The sequence below is a fragment of the Heterodontus francisci genome, chromosome 14 (genome assembly GCF_036365525.1).
Source record: "Heterodontus francisci isolate sHetFra1 chromosome 14, sHetFra1.hap1, whole genome shotgun sequence".
Classification (NCBI taxonomy): Eukaryota; Metazoa; Chordata; class Chondrichthyes; order Heterodontiformes; family Heterodontidae; genus Heterodontus; species Heterodontus francisci.
This window is the reverse complement of record NC_090384.1, coordinates 70,256,633-70,281,551: the sequence shown is the minus strand read 5'-3', so window position 1 is coordinate 70,281,551 and position 24,919 is coordinate 70,256,633. Positions and strand designations below refer to the sequence as shown.

At 42.8% G+C, this 24,919-nt stretch overlaps 1 protein-coding gene across 1 annotated transcript; it reads left to right on the top strand.

Moving 5' to 3' along the window:
- Positions 1-23,773, top strand: lmo2 (LIM domain only 2 (rhombotin-like 1)). The gene is made up of 3 exons (XM_068046420.1): positions 1-228; positions 16,366-16,581; positions 23,363-23,773. The coding sequence occupies exons 1-3, from the start codon at positions 188-190 to the stop codon at positions 23,580-23,582; spliced, it is 477 nt and encodes a 158-aa protein (XP_067902521.1). The 5' UTR covers positions 1-187; the 3' UTR covers positions 23,583-23,773.
- Positions 23,774-24,919: the final 1,146 nt, after the last annotated feature.

Sequence of the window (24,919 nt, the reverse complement as noted above, 5' to 3'; positions counted from 1 at the left end):
CACGAATTTCCGCGCATTGTCCGAGTCGTGATGAGGAAAAGGAAACGTGTGATCTGGGGCTGAGCGCAATGTGAAAAAAAGCTAGCGGCAGCTTCGGGCCTTGCAGAGCTGCTCTCTGGAAGGAAGCGAGTGGCCGATCAGAAGACAGCAGAGTCAGTGACCCGTTCCACCCCGGCTCCCCGAGCAAATGTCAGCAGCAATCGAGAGGAAATCGCTAGAAAATGCTGAGTGAGTAGCGACCGGCTTGTTTTCATTTGCATTGTAAACGGCTGTAAAGGTGTAGAGATTGCGCTAGTCAGCCGAACCGACACAAGGATTGAACAATTTTCTCAAACATAGGTCTCTGCACACAGTCTCTCACAGAGTCAAACCAAAGGCACAGATACCATCTGAAAATGTCATTTCAAATTATCTGTATATTCTTGATTTCTTCAAGACAACATAATGGCCTAACATGGAAAAAACCCAGATCGGAACCATTTGGGGTTTTGATGATGCATTTATTGTGGAATGCATTTATTTTCATTTAATTGCTTCATAACTTTACATTGACCCTGCGGCAGGCAATTCTTTTATAAAGTAAAGTAGTACATGCATAATTTCAGATTTGATTTATTCGGCATGTTACTCTTCAGGATTGATCTGTCGCAACTTTCAGTCTTTTTCTGTGCAGCGCGGCGTTGTGAGATTATTCCTATTCATTCAATTCTTATATTAAATCGGGTTTAAAAACCACAGCTGAACATGGAAGGTAGGTGGAGCGGAATTCTGCACTAGTTAGACCTCACCAGTCCGTAACTGCATGTGATCTGCTGCTTATCTGATAAACATTTTTGTTATCAACTGGATTCATGACCTAAATATTAATATTTTGAAGCCACTGTTCCTCTGGGGAATTCTCGTGACCTCTTCATATTTTAAACTGAACTTCCCCTTCAGAAGCTGCAACTGCATTAAACCTAGAGCCATTTTTTTGAGTTTTCTACATTAGTTTTAAACATTTTACGGGATGACCATGATTAGGGAAATTGCTGACATACATTGAAAAAGTGAACACTAAAGCGCTTTTGAAGCAGCAGAGTTTCAATGACTTATTTTAATATATTAAAACAATATATCAACACATGAAAACGTCACATTTTATGAGATATAAAACAAGTAAAATGCTGTGTGCCTCTGAGCTCAGCATCAAATTGACAAGTGCTTTCCAAGCAGCCACAATTAAATGGCCAATTAAATGGGTTCTGAAGAAGGGTCACTGACCTGAAACATTAACTCTGCTTCTCTCTCCACAGATGCTGCCAGACCTGCTGAGTATTTCCAGCATTTCTTGTTTTTATTTCAATTAAATGGCCTTAGGTTCTGTTCATTTAATAAATAGATGGTGGCACAGTGGTACTGGCACTAAACTAGTAATCCAGAGGCCCAGGCTAATGGCCTGGGGACATGGGTTCAAATCCCACCATGGCAGCCAGTGGAAAATCTGAAATTGAAAGTCTCACTAATGGTGCCATGAAATTATCATTGATTGTTGTAAAAACCCATCTATTGTCCTTTAGGCAATCTTTACCTGCCATCCTTACCTGGTCTGGCCTACATGTGACTCCAGACCCTCTTAACTGCCCTCTGGAATGGCCTAGCAAGCCACTCAATTGTCAAGGGCAATTAGGAATCAACAACAAATGCTGGTCTTGCCAACAACAGCCACATCCCATGAAAGAATAAAAAACATCAACACTATTCCATCATAATATTATGCATGTATTACTTAGTATAACACTCCTATATCATTCATTTTGTTATTACCAATCCCATGGGAGATCTCAGAACACATTCATCACTTTAGGTATTTAATGCAAGCCTGGCTCATTGATATTACTCTTGCCTTAGAATCAGAAATTTGTGGGTTCAAGCCCCACTATAGGACTAGAGAACAAAATCCAGGCTGGCACTTCAGTACAGTATTGACCAAGGGTACTGCATCATCAGAGGTACTGTCTTTCAGATGCAAAATTAAAACAATGTCCACTGGCCTGCTCAGCTGGATGTAAAATATTCTGTGCCATGACTTGCAGAAAAACTGGGCAATTCTGGCCAAAATCCCTTCAACCAATATCACCAAAACAGATTATTTGGTCATTTATCTCATTGCTGTTTGTGGGACTTTGCTACTGCATTTCCTACATAACAACAGAGATTCATTAACAATGACATATCCTGAGGATGTGCAAGGTGCTATACAAATGCAAATGTTTACACTTAAAAAATGTTTTCTTAAAAAAGAGAAATAAAACCTACTGTTTTCATTGCATGGTGAAACCTCCCCACCAACAGAAATTGTCTTCTAACTGAATTTAGGATTCATATTTCAAAGAAGTTTTATTAGAATCATAGAATGGTTACAGCTTAGAAGTAGGCCTTTTGGCCTTTCGAATCTGTGTCGGCTCTCTGAAAGGGCAATTTAGCTAGTCCCACTCTCCTCTTCTTTCCCCGTAGCTCTGCAAATTTCTTCCCTTCTGGTGCCTATCCAATTCCATTCTGAAAGCTATGATTGAATCTGCCTCTACCAGCTTTTCAGGCAGTGTATTCCAAATCGTAACCACTCACAGCATGAAAAAGCTTTTGCTTTTGTCACCTTTGGTTCTTTTAAACTAAGATGATCAGTCTGATTGATTTGAGGATTTGCCAAAGAACAATTAGGTTCTAAATGACTCCGGAATTCATCATGTGGCCTTAAAGGGATGCCCTAAGTTAGACATAGCTGCACTTTAGCAGTAGAATAAGACATGGGGGTGAAATTCTATGTAGGCAGGGCTGCAAATCAGGCAGGATCACATTTGCTGACTGTTAAACCAATATTAAGTTCTATTGAAGTCAGTGGAACTGAATATCAGGCAGAACAGAACATTTATCAGGTGACTGATGCAAGACCACCTGTCTTGCATCCCACCCATGTTAACTTTCACCCTCAATGTGTGTTACATTGTATAATGTTCCTGTCCTAAAATTAATTGCCCTGTCACTTACCATGAGCAATGCCATGTACGATCCTTTTATACATTTTTATATAATTAAAAAATTGTATTACGCAAGGCACTTATTTTGGAAAATTTGCTATAGTTTTATCCTCCACTGCAAACAGATGTCAAAACAAGGGTAACAGCTCCACCCAAAATATCAGATAATGCTAGCTCATTTTAAACCGATACTGTAATGAAATAAAAAAGTTGGTTTCTCATGAGTCAGGGCAGACTATGGCTTGCGTAATACAATTTCAACGGGTACATCATGGGCAGTATTGTCAACAAATTATAACATCTTCATGAGTCTGACAGAAAATAGTAAATCCATCAATTTTAAAATTCCATTCATAAAAAAAATTGGAAAGAAAAAACTTCACATCCTCAGATGCCCCAAAGTGCTTCACAGCCAATGAAGTAATTTTGAATTGTTCACTGTTATAAAGTAGGAAAACATGGCATTCAGATTATACACAGCAAGGCCCCAAAAACAGTGATGAGGTAAAGGACTAGATAATCTGTTTTGTGGCATTATTTGAGGGCTAAATGTTGGTGAGGACACCAGAAGAAACCGCCCCCCCCCAACCACCCTACACCAACCTTCGGACATCACTGAATAGTGCCATGGGATAGGAACACAGAAAACGTAGGAACAGGAGTAGGCCATTTAACCCCTCGAGCCTGTTCCACCATTCATTGAGATCGTGGCTGATCTGCAACCTAACTCCATACACCTGCCCTTGTCCCATATCCCTCAACACCTTTGGATAATAAAGATATCTTTTACATCCACCCAAGAGGGCATAGGTCTCATTCAAAAGATGGCACCTGCAACAATGCAGCACTCACTCAGTACTGCGCTGCTATATCAGGTTGTATGCTCATGTCTCTGGAGTGGAGTTGGAACGCACAACCTTCTGACTCTAGAGGCAATAGAGCTACCACTGGGCCAAGATAAGTTAATAAGTTTAATTGTAGTGGCCCATTTTTTTCAATTAAATCTGGTTATGAACATTTGTAGACATTTTGCAATTGTCATATTATATATTGTCATGTTATCATTAGGTGGACGGTGGTGTAATGGTAATGTTACTGGACTGGTAATCCAGAGGCCCCAACTAATGTTCTGGGGACACAAGTTCAAATCTCACCACGGCAGCTGGTGGAATTTACAAATCCAATTAATTAATAAACCTGGAATTAAAAGCTAGTTTCAGTAATAGTGACCATGAAAGTACCGGATTTTTGTAAAAGCCCAGCTGGTTCACTTTAGGGGGGAAATCTGCCATCCTTACCCGATCAGGCCTACATGTGACAGCAATGTGGTTGACTGTTAACTGCCCTCTGAAATGGCCTAGCAAGCCACTTGTACCAAACTGCTACAGAAAAGTCAAAAAAGAATAAAACTGGGTGTACAGAGTTAGGCACCAGAAACAAAAATGCCACACCCTGCCCCGTCGACCCTGCAAAGTTCTCCTGTGTTGCTAAAATTGGGAGAACTGTCCCACAGACTACTTAAGCAACAGTCTAACATAGCCATACTCACAGGATTATACATTACAGCCAATGTCTCAGATGCTTCCATTACCATCCCAGTGGGACAGGACATACCAACCAGAGATGACGGAACAGTGGTATACAGTCAGGAGAGAGTTGCCTGCAGGTCCTCAACATTGACTCCAGAACTCATGAAGTCTCATGGCACCAGGTCAGACATAGGCAAGGAAACTGTCCTCTCTCAGCTAATGAATTAGTACTCCTCCATGTTGAACACCATTTGGAAGAAGCAGTGAGGGTAGCAAGGGTGCAGAATATACTCTGGATGAGGGACTTGAATATCCATCACCAAAGGTGACTTGGTAGCACCACTACTGACTGAGCTGGCCAAGTCCTGAAGGACATAACTGCCAGACTGGGCCTGTGGCAGATGTTGAGGGAATGAACAAGAGAGAAAAACATGCTTGACCTCGCCCTCACCAGCCTACCTGTCACAGATGCATCTATCCATGACAGTATTGGTAGGAGTGAGCTTGTGTCCTTGTGGACAGAAAGTCCTGACTTCACATGAGGATACCGCCTATTGTGTTGTGTGGCACCTACGGTGCTAAATGGGTTAGATTCAGAACAGATCTAGCTGCTTAAAACTGGCCATCCATGAGGCGTTGTGGACCATCAGCAGCAGCAGAATTGCATTCAAACACAACCTGTAACCTCATGGCCCGGCATATCTCTCACCCCACCATTACCGTCAAGCTAGGGGATCAACCCTGGTTCAATGAGTAGTGCCAGGAACAGAACCAGACATACCTAAAATGAGGTGACAACCTGGTGAAGCTACAACATATGCATGCTAAACAGCGGAAGCAGCATGGGACAGACAGAGCTATGCAATCCCACAACCAACAGATCAGATCAAAGCTCTGCAGTCCTACCACATTCATTCATGTATGGTGGTGGACAATTAAACAACTAACTGGAGGAAAAGGCTCCACAAACTTCCTCATCCTTAATGATGGGGAAGGCCAGCATGTCAGTACAAAAGTCAGGGCTGAAGCATGTGCAGCCATCTTCAGCCTGAAGTGCCGAGTGGGCTGTCCAGCATCACAGATGCCGGTCTTCAGCCAATTGATATCAAGAAATGGCTGAAGGCACTGGATACTGGAGAAGTCTATGAGCCCTGACAACATCCTGGCAGTAGTACTGAAGACCAGAACTAGCCACACCATTAGCCAAGCTGTTCCGGTACAGCTACAACACTGGTATCTACCCGACAATGTGGAAAATTGTCCAGGTATGTCCTGTCCACAAAAAGCAGGACAAATCCAATCCAGCCAATTACTGCCCCATCAGCCTACTCTCGATCATCAGCAAAGTGATGGAAATTATTGTCAACATTGCTAACAAGCCGCATTTACACAGCAATAACCTACTCACCGATGCTCGGTTTGGATTCTGGCAGAGCCACTCAGCTCCAGACCACATTACAGCCTTGATCTGAACATGGACAAAAAAGCTGAATTCAAGAGGTGAGGTGAGAATCACTGCCCTTGACATCAAGGCAACATTTGACTGGGTGTGCCATCAAGGAGCCCGAGCAAAACTGAAGTCAATGGGAATTAGAGGAAAACCCTCCACCGGTTGAAGTCATACCTAGCACAAAGGAAGATGGTTGTGGTTGCTGGAGACCAAACATCTAAGCCCCAGGACTTATGCAGCACTCCAGAGCTTTCTGATTTTAACAAACAGTTGGTCAGACTGATAGGTGAAGATAGGTGCTTGATGGCTGGCATGGACACAATGGGCCGAAGGGCCTGTTTCTGTGCTGTGTAACTCTATGACTCTATTACTGGTGAGGAATGTATTGGTTTCACATTGGTAGTTAGTCTTTGGTCCAAATTTCATCCCTCTGTGTTTGACTTGTACAGAAGCAATCGTATTTTCAGATAATTGCAACACATTTTTGGACAGGCTTCAACTTTTATGTTGTGCACTGGTGCAAGCTAAGAAGTTAATGCTAACTTCAGGGAGTGGTCCTGGCTAACTGAATTCAGGGTGGGTACCACACTTAATTTCCCTTTTGTTTGCAAAGCCATGGAAAATATGTGTACAGATAAGACCCTGTAAAACTATAAAACCGTGATGTGGAAAAGGAGATTCAAGTACTTGAGTGGTATAATTGTTCATCATAGATGATTGCTGGTGTTGTCACAGTTTGATCGATCAGTGTAAATGTGAAGCCAAGATCATAATTACAGTGCAGCAAAATTGTACTCATGTTTAGCTGCTCCATCTCCACTATTAGAACTCAGACAGCACCCATTCCAGTTTAAGGTACAAGATTAAAGAAGTGATAAATTTGTACAAGCCAGTGGTTAGCCTACCATTAGAATACTGAGAACAACTTTTGGATGCCCCATTATAGAAAGGATAGTAAAGCCATCAAGAGTGTACAGCGTAGCTTCACAAAGATGATATCAGGGATGAGAAACTATGGTTAAGATTTCGGGGCTTAGACGGTTAAATTATGAGGACAGGTTGCATAAACTTTGCTTTTTGCTTCTATTCCCTTGATGGCTTGGATCCCAGGTTGCTAAAGGAAGTGGGATGGAGATAGCGGAAATATTCCAGTCTTCCCTCGATATGGGGGAGGTGCCAAAGGATTGGAGAGTGGCAAATGTGACACCCTTATTCAAGAAAGGGCATAAGGACAGTCTTAGCAACTACAGTTAGTTTAACATCAGTGGAGGATAAAGTTTTTGAAAAAATATTCAGGAAAATAAATCAATAGGCACTTAGAGAGATTCGAGTTAATTAAGGATAGCCAACACAGATTTGTAAAGGGCAGATCATGCTTGACTAATCGAATTGAATTTTTTGATGAAGTAATAGAGAATGTTGATGAAGGGAAAACAATGGATATTGCCTATATGGATTTTAAGAAAGCGTTTGATAAAGTACGACATAAAAGGCTGGTTAACAAAACTGAGGTTCATGGAGTCAGTGTCCAATTGGATAAAAAACTGGCTTAAGGACAGAAAACAGCGAGTTGTAGTAAATGATTGTTTTTCAGACTGGAGGATGATAGACAGTGGTGCTCCTTAACGGTCAGTGCTAGGACCACTGCTTTTTTTGCTATATGTAAATGACTTGGCTATTGGAATACACAACAGAATCTCAAAATTTGCTGATGGTACCAAACCTGGAGGAGTGGCAAACAGTGAGGATGATACAAACTGCCTGTAGACAAGTGACAGATGGAATTTAATACAGACAAGTGTGAGGTGATGCATTTTTGCAGAAGAGATAGGGTAAGGCAATATAGACTTAATGGCACAGTTCTGAAGAGTTTGCAGGAACAGAGGGACCTGGGGGTGCATGTGCATCGATCTTGGAAAGTGGCAGGACATATTGAGAGAGTGGTTAGCAAAGCATATGGGATCTTGGGCTTCATAAATAGTGGAATTGAGTGCAAAAGCAGTTATGCTGAACTTTATAAAGCTCTGGTTAGGCCCCAGCTAGAGTGTTGCGTCCAGTTCTGGTCACCACACTTTAGGAAGGATGTGAATGTCCTTGAGAGGATGCAGAGGAAATTTACCAGAATGGTTTCAGGGATGGGGGATTTTAGTTACAAGGTTAGGTTGGAAAAGCTGGGGTTGTTCTCACTGGAGCAAAGGAGATTGTGAGGAGTAAAAACAAAAAGTGCTGGAAATACTCAGCAGGTCTGGCAGCATCTGTGGAGAGAGAAACTGAGTTAACATTTCAGGTCAGTGACCTTTCATCACTGACCTGAAACATTAACTCTGTTTCTCTCTGCACAGATGCTGCCAGACCTGCTGAGTATTTTCAGCACTTGTTTTTATTACAGACCTGTACATGTTAGGAAGTGGATAGTGAGAGTCTTTTTCCTCGGATGGTGATGGCAAACACGAGGGGACATATCTTTAAGTTGAGGGGTGATAGATATAGGACAGATGTTAGAGGTAGTTTCTTTACTCAGAGAGTAGTAGGGGCGTGGAACGCCCTGCCTGCAACAGTAGTAGACTCGCCAACTTTAAGGGCATTTAAGTGGTCATTGGATAGACATATGGATGAAAATGGAATAGTTTAGGTCAGATGGTTTCACAGGTCGGCGCAACATCGAGGGCCGAAGGGCCTGTACTGCGCTGTAATGTTCTAAAAAGTGGCAGTGCTACGGTAACATAAAGGTGACATCTGTTACATCTTCATGCCTGCAGGCTGCATTAGAGTATTATTAAGGCAAATTAAACACACAAACAGCAAGCAGTTACTGGGACAATGGGTTACTTTAGGTAATCATTAGAATGGACAGAATAATGTATGGCCTTCCCTTCAAATCCATAAGTAATGATGAAAGTCATTAACTGGTCTAATATTCAGTTCAGTACACCATGATGGAAAAATTCTTATGCTAATTTTATTAATTCTGAATTCATAAACCTGACTTTGATATTTTTTGCTGGACACCCACACCTGTTAGAGTTCTGCAGGGCCTTGGCACACATAGCTGTATGCAGGGTCCAGTCCTCAAGTGAAAAATACTGCAAATGCTGGAAATTTGAAATAAAAACAGAGCAACGGAGTTAATTTTAGAGGTGAGTGACCTTTTGTCAGCCTGAAACGTTAACTCTGTTTCTCTCTCCACAGTTGCTGCCTGATCTGCTGAGTACGTCTAACACTTTCTGTTTTTATTCCAGTCCTTAAAGCTATGTACCTAGAAATCCGGCACCACTTTCCCTTACCTTCCTGTTCCTCTTATTATCTGTGGAGGGGAGTAATCCTCAGACCACATTGGCCACTTTCTGTAGAGTGACTGAAGGTAAGACTATTATGCCTCTTTCACTTTGCAGTACTGCTGTTACTGGCAGCCATCACGAACAATGGACATTCAGTAACTCAGCACTGGTGCCTCTGCAGGTGGAGATCAAAATGACACAGTACTATTCCCTGATTCCTACAGATAAATATATATGTGAATGCTATTGCTGGAGCGTGGGGCCATCTTTTTATACTACGCTGGTCATGGCAGATGCATGGAGGCCAGCCACATGAATTTTTTTTCTTTGGCCTCCGTATCTCGAGAGACAATGGGTAAGAGCCTGGAGGTGGTCAGTGGTGTGTGGAGCAGCGCCTGGAGTGGCTATAAAGGCCAATTCTAGAGTGACAGGCTCTTCCACAGGTGCTGCAGAAAAATTTGTTTGTCGGGGCTGTTACACAGTTGGCTCTCCCCTTGCGCTTTTGTCTTTTTTCCTGCCAACTGCTAAGTCTCTTCCACTCGCCACACTTTAGCCCCACCTTTATGGCTGCCCGCCAGCTCTGGCGAACGCTGGCAACTGACTCCCACGACTAGTGATCAATGTCACAGGACTTCATGTCACGTTTGCAGACGTCTTTAAAGCGGAGACATGGACGGCTGGTGGGTCTGATACCAGTGGCGAGCTCGCTGTACAATGTGTCTTTGGGGATCCTGCCATCTCCCATGCGGTTCACATGGCCAAGCCATCTCAAGCGCTGCTGACTCAGTAGTGTGTATAAGCTGGGGATGTTGGCCGCCTCGAGGACTTCTGTGTTGGAGATACGGTCCTGCCACCTGATGCCAAGTATTCTCCGGAGACAGCGAAGATGGAATGAATTGAGACGTCGCTCTTGGCTGACATACGTTGTCCAGGCCTCGCTGCCATAGAGCAAGGTACTGAGGACACAGGCTTGATACACTTGATACAGCACTAGTATTTGTATTGGGCACTGATGATGGGCTGTTTCTGGAAACTCACCATTTCAGATGATTCTCTGCAGCTGTGGAGGCAGCAGAGCAACATTACTTATAACTAAAAACAAGAAATGCTGGAACCACTCAGCAGGTCTGGCAGCATCTGTGGAAAGAGAAGCAGAGTTAACGTTTCGGGTCAGTGACCCTTCATCTGTTCCGATGAAGGGTCACTGACCCGAAACGTTAACTCTGTTCTCTTTCCACAGATGCTGCCAGACCTGCTGAGTGGTTCCAGCATTTCTTGTTTTTATTTCAGATTTCCAGCATCCGCAGTATTTTGCTTTTATATTACTTATAACTATATACCTGATCACTTAGCTGGTACCAATTTCTCTTATGCCTGATCTGTCTTGTTTATATTGTGGGGCAGATTTGGCAATTAGGTGAGATTTGCAGATCTAGTCAGAGAGGTGACTTCACCGCCACTGCTTGTGCACAAACCTCTTATGTGCATTTAGTGCAGAATCAAGTCTGTTTGTATATCTTCCCTGATTTGTACAGTAATACCAAAAGCATTTCCGGGTTGTGAGGCTGGGCCATCAGCAGCCAGATCCCCAAACAAGAACCCAATATCAAAAGCATGTGCTGTTTATAATTTCTGCTGCTGAAGTTGTCATCAGTGCAACAGGCAAAATAGTTCCAAGAGAATTTCTCCAATGAGTGGAGTGTTGGGTTATTTTAATACAGGGCTGCCTCCATTATCAAATTCAGCAAATTAGCACCTAAATCTGACCTGTTGTCACAGTGTGATGCCAATGCTAAAAAAACGTGGTGACACTGTAGCTGTTGCAATATCCTATATACGCACTGACTGAAGGCAGTTATAAATGTTAGGTAACAACATGTCTATAACTCAGTTGAAGGAATTTGTACCACAAATGGTGCATTTCTCATCCTTACATAATTCTAATTTGTAAAGAGAGCAATACAGTGTAATGACTGATGTTCTCACAAATTGCTCACTCAATTAAATAATAAAGCTAATCAGAGGAGTATTTATGTTTTTCAATTTAGTTATTATTTAGATGGATACTACAATCCAGTAATGACAGAAATGAAAAATGTGGAGGAGGTCAGTCAGCACCTGGCAGGAAAGGTCTGAATTTATATAGGGGGGAATTTTATGCTCTCCCCAACAGCATCTTTGGAGGTTGGGAGACCATATAATCGGGCGAGATGGTGGTGTTGGGAACCCCGCCACCTTTCCGCCTCCACCTAATTTAAGTCTGGGGCGGGAAGGCCCGTGGACTTCCTGCTCCGCCACCAATTAAGGCCCTTAAGTGGGCAATTAATGCCCAACTAAGGGTCTCATCCTGCCTCTGCTGGTATCAGCCCAGTAGCAGGCAGGCCTGTCACCACACGGGGAGCATGACGAGCAAACCCATGCAGGTTGCTTGCCGGCTCCGGGGTGTGGGTCCCTCGTTAAAAGGCACTTAGTGCCTGATCAAGGGACCCAGCGTCAGGAAGTATGGGCCCACTGAAAGCCACCCCCCAGCCCTTGCTGCCAACCCCCACACCCCCTCCCCTGAGACTCCCACCCCTCGAAACCCCTCCCGCCCTGACTCACCTGTGGCCTGGGTCCAGTGCCTCTGGTGAGTCCAGTACCGGCAGCAGCTACCGCCTGCGCAGTGGCACTGCCCAGTGAAAGAGCCATGGGTCTCTGGCCGGCAGCTCTCAGCAGGCATGACTTCTGCCGCCGGGGTCCTTAATCCCAGGGAAGGCCCACTGCTGTCCACTTAAGTACCTAACCGGCACGTAATGGGCCTTCCCCGGAGGAGAGAATGCGGGAATCTCGCCAGCGCTTTAGCCAGTGGCCGAGACCCCCGTTGCCCACATAAAATCCCGGCCATGTCTGATCACATCACACAGAAGCATCCCAAAGAAAGAACTTCATTTTGTATAGTCATATTCACATCCTAAAGCAGGTCATAGCCATTTAACTAGTTTGAAGTGTAGTCGCTGATATTATGTAGGCAGACATAGCAACCAATTGGCACACAGCAAAGTCCCGGAAGCTGTAAATGAGTTAAGTAACCAGTTCATCTATTTTTACTGGTGTTGGTTGAGGGAAGAATATTGTCTTGGACAGGGGAGAACTCCCTGCTCATCTGCCTACAATGCTATGGAATTTTTCACAACTGCCTGAACATTGGTTTAATATTGTATCTGAAAGATGGTTCTTCTGACAATACAGCACTCCCTCAGTAATGCATTTAATTATCAACCTAGATATATGCTCAGATATTAGAGTGGGGCTTGAAGCCACAATTTTATGACACGGCATATGCAATAGAGGGCTCAACCCTTTTTTGATGCCCTCTTTGCATAGTTGAGCTGCCCCGAATGCAGCCGGCACTGGAGGTTGCTACCAAAATATTAAGTTTAAAAAAAATACTTACCTGAATGTAGAGCCAGGAGGAACCCCCACTGCAGTGCTGAAGATCATTGCCTGCCCCCACTTGGCTCCCTCCCAATCGTCTTCCCCCTCTCCCCACTGCACCCCCCAATTTCTTTCCCCCTCTCCCAATCATCTGCCCCTCTCCCAATCACTTTTCTTGCACCCCTTCACCAATCCACCCCCTCCTCCCAACTTAAAAGATGCAATAGTCTCTGCCTCAGCTCTTCCCTGTGGCAAAGCAGTCAATCCTCCACTAATCCTGTGCATTTTCTCTGAATCTATCTTCTTGCTCTTTTCATGACCATTTTAAGTCTTGAGAGCTGATGGCATCATTGAGATATAGAATGTGAATGAGATGCTGAGATTGACAGAGCTGAATTAATATCAGCAAAGATACAGCATTGAACAGTGTGTCAACACTGATTGCCTGTACAGGTCTCACCCAAATTGATCATCACATTTTTCATGTAAGGTCTCACCCAAAATGTTCACCTATCTTATTTTCTTTCAGATACTGACTGGCTTGTTGTGTATTCCCAGCATTTTTTCTGTTAACAATTAACAATGAACTTTTGAGCTGTGAGTTTCCAAATTTAGGAGCATAGAATGTCCATTATTTCAGCACTTTCACATCAATCTGCACAACTTTTCTAAGCCAGTACCTCAAGTGATGTCATCAGCATATAATTATTTGAACAAAAATATATCACACCAAAATGAAAAGATTTAACAAAAATTAGAACCATTGTGGTGCAGTTGGCAGGTCCCAAAGTTCAAAAAATATACTGCACTAACAATTATTACTGCTTGCATTTATATAGTCACTTTAATGTAGAAAAACATCCCAGGGCATTCACTGAAGCATAATCAGATAAAAATGGATAACGAAACAAAGAAGGAGTTACTGGGAGAGCTTATCAAAAGTTTGGTCAGAGGTTGGTTTTAAAGGAGGAGAAGGAGGTGGAGAGGCAGAAGGGGTTTAGTGAGGGAATTCCAAAACCTACAACATCAACAACTTGCATTTCATTTATAGAGTGTCTTTAATGTCACAAGGTGTTTCAGAGTAATTTAATCAGGCAAAAATTTATACGGAGCCACTGAAAGAGATATTAAAAGGAATGACTACAAACGTGGAAAAAAAAGAGGTGGGTTTTGAGGAGGTTTTTAAAGTAGGAAAGGTGGAGAGCTTTAGGGAGAGATGGTTGAAGGCATGGCCCCCAATGTTGGAGGGCATGGAGCAGGGAATACACAAGTGGCTGGAGTGGTGGGAGGAACGGAGAGTTGTTGGTGTGGTTGTAGGGCTACAGAGATAGGGAGGGGCCAGACCATGAAAACATTTAAACAGGAGGATGAGAATTTTAAATTGGAGATGTTGGAGGACTGAGAACAAATGTAGGTCAGCAAAGTGTTGGGTGAGCAGGACATAGTGTGGGACAGAATACAGGCAACAGAGTATTGGATAATAACATGCAGGATAAAAGGCCAGTCAGGAGAAGATTGGAATATGGAGGATGGGAGACTGTCCAGGAGAACATTGGAATATGCAAATTATCTATATAAGCTGAAGCACTGTTACTGGCTGCTCTACCAATACGTTTTCTTCTGAAGAAACTTATTACATCAATCTAGTCAAAACTTTTCAGGGACCTTAATTCTGCAATAGTACCATCAAGAACTGGTCCAATAGAGCTATATCCAGTTTACAGCACAGAAACAGAACATTTGGCCCAGATGGTCTTTACCGATGTTTATGCTCCACTCGAGCTGTCTCTCACTGCTCTTCATTGACCCCTTCAGCGTATTCTTCTATTCCTTTCTCCTTCATCTAGCCTGCTCTTAAATGCATCTATGCAATAGCCTCAACTACTTACGCATTATGGTATCATATTCCACGTTTATTTTAATTTAATTTATTTTATTTAGAGATACAGCACTAAAACAGGCCCTTCTGCCCACCGCGTCTGTGCCGACCATCAACCACCTATTTATACTAATCCCATATTCCTACCACATCCCCACCTGTCTCCTACCGAAACTAGGAACAATTTATAATGGCCAATTTACCTATCAACCTGCAAGTCTTTTGGTGGTGGGAGGAAACCGGAGCACCCGGCGAAAAGCCACACAGACACAGGGAGAACTTGCAAACTCCACACAGGCAGTACCCGGAATTGAACCCGGGTCGCTGGAGCTGTGAGGCTGCGGTGCTAACCACTGCGCCACTGTGCCACCCACTCTTACCGCTTATCAAGTGGCTCTTACCACTCTTTGGGTAAAGACGTTTCTCCTGAATTTCCTAATAGCTTTATTAGTGACTATCTTATATTTATGACCTCTTGTTTTTGCCTCACCAACATTTACCCAATCAAATCCTTTCTTTACCTTAAAGACCTTTATCAGGCCATCCTCAGCCTTCTCTTTTGCAAAGAAAAGAGCCCCAGCTTGACCAGCCTTTCCTAAAAAGTATATCCTCTCAATTCTTGTATCATCTGTGTGAACCTTTTCTCCACCTATATCCTTTTTGTAATACTGAGACCAAAACTGTGCACAGTACTCCAGGTGAAGTCTAACCTTTGACATAACTTCTCTGCTTTTCAATTCTATCCTTTAGAAATGAGCCCCAGTGCTTGGTTTGTGTCGCTAACTTTAGTGATTTGTGAATGTGTACCTGTAATCCCTTTGTTCCTTTACCCTATTTAAATCCTTTATATCCAAGCAGCATGTGGCCTCTTTATTCATCCTACTAAAATGCACCATGCTTATTTATGTTGACATTCATTTGCCAATTACATGGCCATTCTGCATGTTTATTCATGCCCTCTTGTATTTTGTTGCATTCTTCCTTTGTGTTAACTACACTTCCGTCCGCACCTCCACCATTTTGGTGTTATATGCAATGTTATTAACCTTTCTTTGTTCACTGTTAAACTTAGAGCATTGTTTTGAAAATCATTTTACTGTCCATTTACTATCTGCAGTACAATGTGGGAGAAAGCATAGCAAAAAAACTATCAATACTTCCTTTTTTGCAGTTGACTTTCTATTGCAAAATATACCTGGTGGCTTAGTCTTCGGTGCTAAAGAAAAGGAAATTCTGTTAAACTTTAATACAAGATTTTTTAAAAATTGGCTGAACACATACATACAAATTATACAAATTCTTCGTAAAATATTTTTTGTACCAGATATCTTCTATATTGGAGTTCCCCCTGCAGGCCTTCTTGAGTACTGCGCCATGTCAAAAATATCTCGTCAATTTGCCTCTTCTTTTTGAAGAATTAATTCCTTGCGGGAGAATGGTACAATGGCAGCATAACATCAATTACATTATGGTACTTTGCCTAAGTGGCCATTATTCATGTGTGAGCCATGAAGCAAGTGATGACTGCATTACAGCCAAGTGCATCCTTTCCCCCAAACACTGCACACAAACACTTCCAGCATGGGTTGCTAGACACCAAGAGAAAGCCCTGGCTGATTTTCACCTCCCTAGCTCAGATAGAAAATTGTAGTACTCCTTCCACACTCTCAGCTGACTAACCTGGTACAGAATGAGACTAAAGTCAAGTCACTATCTTATTAACTGATCATAAGGGGATCTCAGTATTGTGCTCAGATTTTAATTTAATTTGCCTTTAACCTCAATTGCTTCTTTACAGAGAGCCAGTGGATGAGGTGCTACAGGTACCTCCTTCATTATTGACATGTGGGGGTTGTCAGCAGAATATTGGAGATCGTTATTTCCTGAAAGCCATTGATCAGTATTGGCATGAAGACTGTCTGAGCTGTGACCTGTGTGGCTGTAGACTGGGAGAAGTGGGTAGGAGACTGTACTATAAACTAGGCAGAAAGCTCTGCCGAAGGGACTACCTCAGGTACGACAGCTTTATTTTAATTTTAATTCCTAACATATTGAACCTCCTGCCAAAGCAAGGTGATTATTCATGACCTTTGTCATTGAATGAAAAATGTGTGTATAACTATTAAACTTTAAGCTGTTGTGGTGCTAGTCACTTCCGTGAACAGACCAAGTGAGTTAGTGCCCAATATCCAACTATGGGATAGCATAATGCAGAAATGTAACAATAATATTCCCTTGTGATTGGTACTGGATATTCATGTCTTTTACATGTGAGCTTCTTCAATCTCTTCAAAAGTGAACTGAGGGAAAACTTGGTAAGATGAAGTCAGACACAAATTGTTAAACTGCTTTATTTCACAGTGAGTTAATAAAGGAACAGTTATGACCAGATTAATTTAGTTCTATCAGTACAACTTATCTTTGTATAATAATACAAAATAACCAAACATTTAACAGTACTGTACAACAGGCTTACTAGATTTTTTTAAAAATGCACTGAATTAAGATCCTCCATTCTCCCTCCAAGACTGGCTGAAACTTGCCCTCACAACTTTTATGTTTTTAAAAACATAACTGACTTTGCAGCCTTTGCTGCAACCTGACTTGGAATTTGTCTCTTTTTTCTAAATTATAAGGGCGGCGCAGTGGTTAGCACTGCAGCCTCATAGCTCCAGGGACCCGGGTTTGATTCTGGGTACTGCCTGTGCGGAGTTTGCAAGTTCTCCCTGTGACCGCGTGGGTTTCCGCCGGGTGCTCCGGTTTCCTCCCACAGCCAAAGACTTGCAGGTGATAGGTAAATTGGCCGTTGTAAATTGCCCCTAGTGTAGGTAGGTGATAGGGAATATGGGATTACTGTAGGGTTAGTGTAAATGGGTGGTTGTTGGTTGGCACAGACTCGGTGGGCCGAAGGGCCTGTTTCAGTGCTGTATCTCTAAATAAAATAAATAAACAGCCAGAGTCTTCCTATCACAAAGGTTGTGAGGTGTTTCTTACTGGCTTGGACAGGCTAATATATTGCTTACTGTTTACTGCCTTTGGGGCTATTAATACCATTAGCATGTCAAACACCCTTTATCCAGGTTCTTCCTTTCTAATTTTTGACAATGCACTTTGCTCCAAAGACTGAACATGTGAAAGTAAATCTTTTTCCAAAGACTTTCTGTGGAAGAATGGTTAAGACATTTGAAATGTGACTTTGCCATTCTCAATGGTTCACGGATTCCACTATGCAACTATTTGGAGGCTTTGTCCATCCACACATCTGAACCGTTGCACAATCAGGAGGCTTGTGCACAGTCAAAAGCATTACTGTGTCTCAGTTTCTCTATTAATTTGCTAAACATGGTTGTAGATTAAGGTATGTTGTGCAAAACAGCACCAAGATTGGAAAGGGTAGCAGTGAAGATGAGATAAATGAAGATGTATTGATTAGGTGACACCAAGTTATTCATGCATGAGTAAGGATATTGAGTATTGGCAGCCCATCTGACTGCAGGAAATGGGAAGTGCGTTGAAGTCAAGTCCAATCCTATCCTCATCAGGTAGCCACAAACAAAGACTTCCAGCTGTGACTTTTGGATATTATCACAGCAACATAAGAGCAGAAGTAGGTCTTTCACTCCTCGAGCCTGTTCCACCATTCAGTTAGATCATGGGGCTCATCTGTACCTCAACTCCATTTACCTGACCATGCCCTATATCTCTTGGTTTCTTTACCTAACAAAAATCTGTCAGTCTCAGTCGTGAAAATTTCAATTAACCCAGCATCCAAAGACTTTTAGTTTAGTTTAGTTTAGTGATACAGCACTGAAACAGGCCCTTCGGCCCACCGAGTCTGTGCCGACCATCAACCACCCATTTATACTAATCCTACAGTAATTCCATATTCCTACCACATCCCCACATTTCCCTACCACCTACCTATACTAGGGGCAATTTATAATGGCCAATTTACCTATCAACCTGCAAGTCTTTGGCATGTGGGAGGAAACCGGAGCACCCGGAGGAAACCCACGCAGACACAGGGAGAACTTGCAAACTTCACACAGGCAGTACCCAGAATTGAACCCGGGTCGCTGGAGCTGTGAGGCTGCGGTGCTAACCACTGCGCCACTGTGCTGCCCTTTTAGTGGGAATGAGTTCCAGATTCCCATGACAGAGCAGGAACTTCATCTAACTACCTCTTCCCAGGAGACATTGGCTTCCTACTGGGCACGTCACTTCACCAAATGCCCTCTCATGACCTAGATTAAGCAACTGCTGATGACTAAGTGTGGTATTTGAACGGACTAGAATATCTAGAACATCAATATGTATGCCATGTTTCAAGCTTCCCTGTGTAAATCCACCATATAGCTATGAAACCTTGAGACTTGGAATGACAGTGGCTGGAAGATGTTATTTGGAGGTTAAGTATGAAAACATGTGCTCAGTGCCTATTATGATTAGATTGCAGAGGAGCATGCAGCTACGTTTGAAGCTTTACTCCTCCAGATGTTCAGCCGTTGTTTGACAAGGAATTCTTTCTTTCTTTTGGGCCTCCTTATCTCGAGAGACAATGGATACGCGCCTGGAGGTGGTCAGTGGTTTGTGAAGCAGCGCCTGGAGTGGCTATAAAGGCCAATTCTGGAGTGACAGGCTCTTCCACAGGTGCTGCAGAGAAATTTGTTTGTCGGGGCTGTTGACAAGGAATAGTATATAGCTATGCCACAGTGGATAGAGGCAATTCAGTCAGGAGGATGGTCGCAGTATACTCACATGTTTTATGTTGAATTGTGCTGCTCACCATAATGCTCATGAGAAGCTCCCATTACCTATTGAGAGCTAATTGGAATAACCAAATAGTAACTGTCTTCCTTGACAATGGTAGCAAAGGTCTCTTTGGGGTTAAGGTGGCTGAAAGATGCCAAGCCTGGTGCTAGTTCAGAACCAAGTTAACCCTCTGGTAGACTCAGTAAACCAGTACCCGAATTGGGCAGGTTTTCTGTACTTCAGGGCACTGTTGATAATTGACCAGCCAGCCTGTCTCCTAAGTGAAACTTGGAGGGATTGATCTAGCACTGGAGGCCAGATTTCTTTCCACCCGTAAGGTGGTCCTGGCTGGCAAACAGCAGAAAGATTACCAGTACTTATGGAGAAATTACAACATGTAAAAAAGCCATTTGGCTCAACCAATCTTGTCAGTATTTATCCTCCGTATGAGCAACAGTCCTAATCCAATGTAATCACTCTATTCTCATATCCCTTGATTCCCTTCTCTCTTAATCACCTTTCTAAACTATTCTTAAAAAATGTTGGCATGGTCTTCACTTCAATCACTAACTCTGATGTTGCATTCCGCAGTTTCAAAATACTTGGTAAATTAAGTTTCTCTTGCTCTCTGCCTTAATTCTTTTACATCTAATCTTAATCTTACATCTACCCCCATTCTAAACCTCTCAACCACTGGAAACCATCTGTTTTCTGTCTGCTTTGTCCTAGCCCTTAAACAACTCTATCTATCAAATCACCCAGTAATCTCCTCTGTTCCAAAGAAAACAGTCCCAATTTTTCAGGTCGTTCTTTGTATTGTATTTTCTCATGTCAGGCAGCATCATATTGAACTGCAGTCTTATTAAGATTTTATATAGTTTCACCATTACATCTCAACTTTCATATAGCACACTTCTGGACATAAAACTCAATATTCCATTATCTTTTTTTATGGCCTCATTCGCCTGAAATGCTGCTTTTACTACCTTGTGAATCTGAATCCTTAAATTCTTCTGCTGTTCCACATCACCTAACTTTCCCCCAATCAAAGTATGATTATCACTTACATGTTTTTTTGCCAAAATATAAAACCTATCATTTACTGACATTGAATTTCATTTGTCATATTTTTGCATTTTACATTCTTTCTTGGAATGTGGGTGTCACTGGCAAGGCTGGCATTTATTGATGGTGCGCCTTCTCCTTGAAACACTGCAGTCCACATGGTGAAGGTACTGCCACCTTGCTGTTAGTTAGGGAGTTCAGGATTTTGATCCAGTGATGATAATGGAGCAAGTCAGCATGGTGTGTGACTGGGAGGGGATTTTGCACCTGTTGCCCTAGTCCTTCTAGGTGGTGGAGGTCACAGGTTTGGGAACTGCTGAAGAAGAGTGGAGAGTTGCTGCAGTGCATCCTGTCTAGAGTACACACTGAGCCACATTACACCGGTGGTGGAGAGGTGAATGTTTAGCTTAGGTGCTGATCAAATGGACTGCTTTGTCCTGGAGCTTCTTGAGTATTGTTGCTGCTTCACCCATCGAAGTAAGTGGTGAGGACTCCATCTCAGTCCTGATATGTGTCTTTTAGATGGTGGAGAGGCTTGGGGGAGCCAGGAGGTGAACCAGTCATTGCAGAATATCTGGACTCTGACCTACTCTATGCGGTTGGTGCAGTTGAGTTTCTGATCAATAGTGACCCTCAAGATATTGATGGTGGGTGACTGTGATGGTATTGCCATTGAATGTCAAGTGGAGATGGGTAGGCTCTCGACTTGTTGCTTATTATCTAGTGCATTAGGGCACTACTGTGACTTGTCACTTGTTACTCCAAGGCTGTATTTGTCCAGCAATTGCTGATGTGGGAATGGGCTGCTTGATTATAGAATCAATTAGAAAAGAGCTGGGTCTTATTAATACCTCACTGAAACTGCTTTTGGCTCTCAGAATTATTTATTATACTTCCTATTTTAGTATTGTCTGCACGTTTGGAGAATACTCCCTCTAACCCTATATCTAAATCATTGATGTACATAGTGAACAGAAGCGGTCCCAAAATAAAAACCTGTGGGACACCATTACCCACTTCAAACCACCCTGAGAAACTAAACTTAACTCATAACCCCCTTTTCATCCCTTCTCACCAGTTTTGAACACAATTTTCTACCCTATCTCTAATTCCATTAATCTTGGTAAGCAGTCTCCTGTGTGGTACCTTCTCAAACTATACCTACAGCAACAACAGCTAATATTTATGTAGTGCCTTTAACATAATAAACATCCCAAGGCATTTCACAGGAGCATTATAAAACATAATTAGACACCGAACCACATAAGGCAGATGGCCAAAAGCTTGGTTAAAGAGGTAAGTTTTAATGAATGTCTCAAAGAAAGAAAGAGCGATAGAGTCAAAGAGGTTTAGGGAGGGAATACCAGAGCTTAGGGCCTAGGTAGTTGAAGGCATGGCCACCAATGGTGGAGTGATTAAAATCGGGAATGCTCAAGAGCGTAGATATCTCAGAGAGTTGTGGGGCTGGAGGAGATTAAAGAAATAGGGAGGGGCAAGGCCATGGAGGGATTTGAAAACAAGGATGAGAATTTTTAAATTAAGGCATTGCTTGACTGGGAGCCAATGTGTAGGTCTTCAATCACAGGGGCGATAGGTGAACAGGACTTGGTGCAATTTAAGACACGGGCAACAGACTTTTGGATGATCTCAGTTTATGGGGGGGTAGAATGTGGGAGACCAGCCAGGAGTGTGTTGGAATAGTCAAGTCCAGAGGTAACAAAAGCATGAATGAGGGTTTCAGCAACAGATGAGCTGAGGAAGGGAACAAGGTCGGACAATGGTACAGAGATGGATATAGGTGGTCTTACTGATGGTGCGGATATATGGTCGAAAGCTTACCTCAAGGTCAATTATGATACCAAGATTGCGAACAGTCTGGTTTAATCTCAAACAGTTCACAGGGAGAGGAATGGTGTCGGTAGCAAGGGAATGGAGTTCAAAGCAAGGACCAAAGACAATGGCTTTAATATTCCCTGTATTTAACTGGAGGAAATTTCTGCCCATCCAGTACTGGATATTGGATAAGCAGTGTGTACACCCTATGTATTTCATTTCTCCCACGATATCTGTCACCCCCTCAAAGATCTATCAGGTTTGTCAAGCGCAGTCTTTCTTTCTGAAATCTGTTTTAGCTACTTCTGATTACCTTCTCTTCATTGAGATATCTAGTCATTTCATCTTTAATTACAGGTTCCTAAATGTTAAACTGATTGAACTGTAATTAACCTGGACGAGCTCTATCTTCCTTTTTGTAAATGGGTAGTATGTTGGCCACTGTCCAGTTCTCCAGCACACATTGAACAGAACCTCCGAGGCCTCTGGTATTTATTCCCTCATTTCCCTCAGGATCCTTTGATGAATCTCATCAGGTCTTGGCATTTTTATTAAAAACTCTAAATATATATTAAAATTTGTCCACCAGAGGGTGCAATTTCATAATTTTTTCTCAATCATTTTACAGCTTGGATCTCTAAAATTTGAAAGATATTTAGTTGGGAATTTCCTCGGAGCTTCTCCCATTTTGTCTTCATAACATTGCTGGAAGTGTGGCCTGGAGGTTTGGAAAGGGTGTTCCTGGTGCTGTTGCCTCATTGATGAGTAAATCTAAATCAGGACATCAAATATCTGCAGCTTGAGATATATGCAAATTCATGGGAGTATTAATTTAACATTTCCAGGACGCCCAAAGCTCCAACACCCAAGAATTCAAAGTACTTGGCCACTGCTGGCACAAAGAAACTACAGCCAGACCTGAAGTCCACTTGTCAGTAATTAAGAGCAGAAACCTTGGCTAAACCTGGGGCCTTCTGGTCCGCATGCCTCACTACAGAAATTAGTGCTTTACCCACTGAAACACTGGGGACCCAACAGTTCTTTTCCATTTATCAATGGGTATACATTTGATGAAGTACAGATTTAATTTGTATTCTTCACCGTTTCTCCATGCTTTAGACTGTCTTCCTTTCTCTCCTCCTCAGGTTATTTGGGCAAGATGGACTTTGTTCTGCTTGTGACAAGCGAATACGGGCATATGAAATGACAATGCGAGTCAAAGACAAGGTTTACCACCTAGAGTGTTTTAAATGTGCTGCCTGTCAAAAGCATTTCTGTGTGGGAGACAGATACCTCCTCATCAACTCAGACATTGTCTGCGAACAGGACATTTATGAATGGACTAAACTCAATGGGATGATCTAGAATTACACCTGATACCCTGCACTGCTGCATCTCATAAGTACTGTGTATATGTGAATTCACCCTTTTGTAAGGAACTGTAAATGTTAAGGACTTGTACAGATATTTTATTTACACAAGCTGTGAAGGTTTCATTTGTATACACAATTTACTTCTGTTAACTTCTGCAGCTTTATTAAAGAGATTGAGATGAATGTCATCTTAGTTATTTGACAAATACCTATTTCCCATAAATAAATAATTGCTCAGTTTGGATTCTGCCAGACCTACTTGGTTCCAGACCTCATCACAGCCTTCAGTTCCAGGTGTGGACACAAGAATGGAAAGCCCGATGAGCACTGAAAGTATTTCCCCTCGACACTAAGGCAACATCAAACCTAGTATTTTTTTGTTCATTCAAGGCATGTGAGTGTCGCTGGCAAGGCCAGTATTTATTGCTCATCTCTAACTGCCCTTGAGAAGCTGGTGGTCAGTTACCTTCTTGAACTGCTGCAGTCCTTGTGGTGAAGGTACATCCACAGTGCTGTTAGGAAGGGAGTTCCAAGATTTTGAACCAATGACAATGGAGAACCAGCGATATATTTCCAAGTCAGGATGGCGTGTGACTTGGAGGAGAACTGCAGGTGATGTGTTCCCATGCATCTGCTTTCCTTGTTTACAACACGATGGAGGGTATCCTCAATGTGAAGATGGAACTTAATCTCCACAAGGACTGTGTGGTAGTCACTCCTACTAATACTCTCATAGACAGATGCATCTGCAACAGGTAGATTGGTGAGACCAAGATCAAGCAGGTTTTTCCCTCATGTTGGTCCTCTCACGACCTCCCATAGGCCCAGTCTGCCAGATATGTCCTTCAGCACTCAGCCAGCTTGGTCAGTAGTGGTGCTGCTGCCAAGTCACTTTTTGTGATAAACACTGAAGTTCCCACCCAGAGTACATTTTGTGCCCTTGCTGCCCTCAGTGCTTCTTCCAAGTGGTGTTCAACATGGAGGAGTACTGATTCATCAGCTGAGGGAAGGTAGTAAGTGGTAATCAGCAGGAGGTTTCCTTGCCCATGATTGACCTGATGCTATGAAACGTCATGGGGTCTGCAGTCAATGTTGAGGACTCCCAATTGTGTGCCATCATCCCGGCTGGGTTGGTCCTGCCAGTGGGACAGGACATGCCCAGAGATGGTGACGGAGGAGCCTGGGACTGTGGATTAAAGGTATGATTCTGTGAGTATGATTATTGTTACGATCAGGTGAAGAGGGGTCGAAAGGTTCCCCTCTTGTCCCTCTCCTTGTTTGACCGCAAAGGGTTTATTGTACTTCAAATCAAATCCCAATCCACGTGAA

Excerpts from the sequence above, each read along its gene's own strand:
- lmo2 (XM_068046420.1), top strand. The coding sequence starts at position 188 with ATGTCAGCAGCAATCGAGAGGAAATCGCTAGAAAATGCTGA. Across the intron at positions 229-16,365 it reads AAATCGCTAGAAAATGCTGA|AGAGCCAGTGGATGAGGTGC; the intron begins GTGAGTAGCGAC and ends GCTTCTTTACAG. Across the intron at positions 16,582-23,362 it reads TGCCGAAGGGACTACCTCAG|GTTATTTGGGCAAGATGGAC; the intron begins GTACGACAGCTT and ends TCTCCTCCTCAG.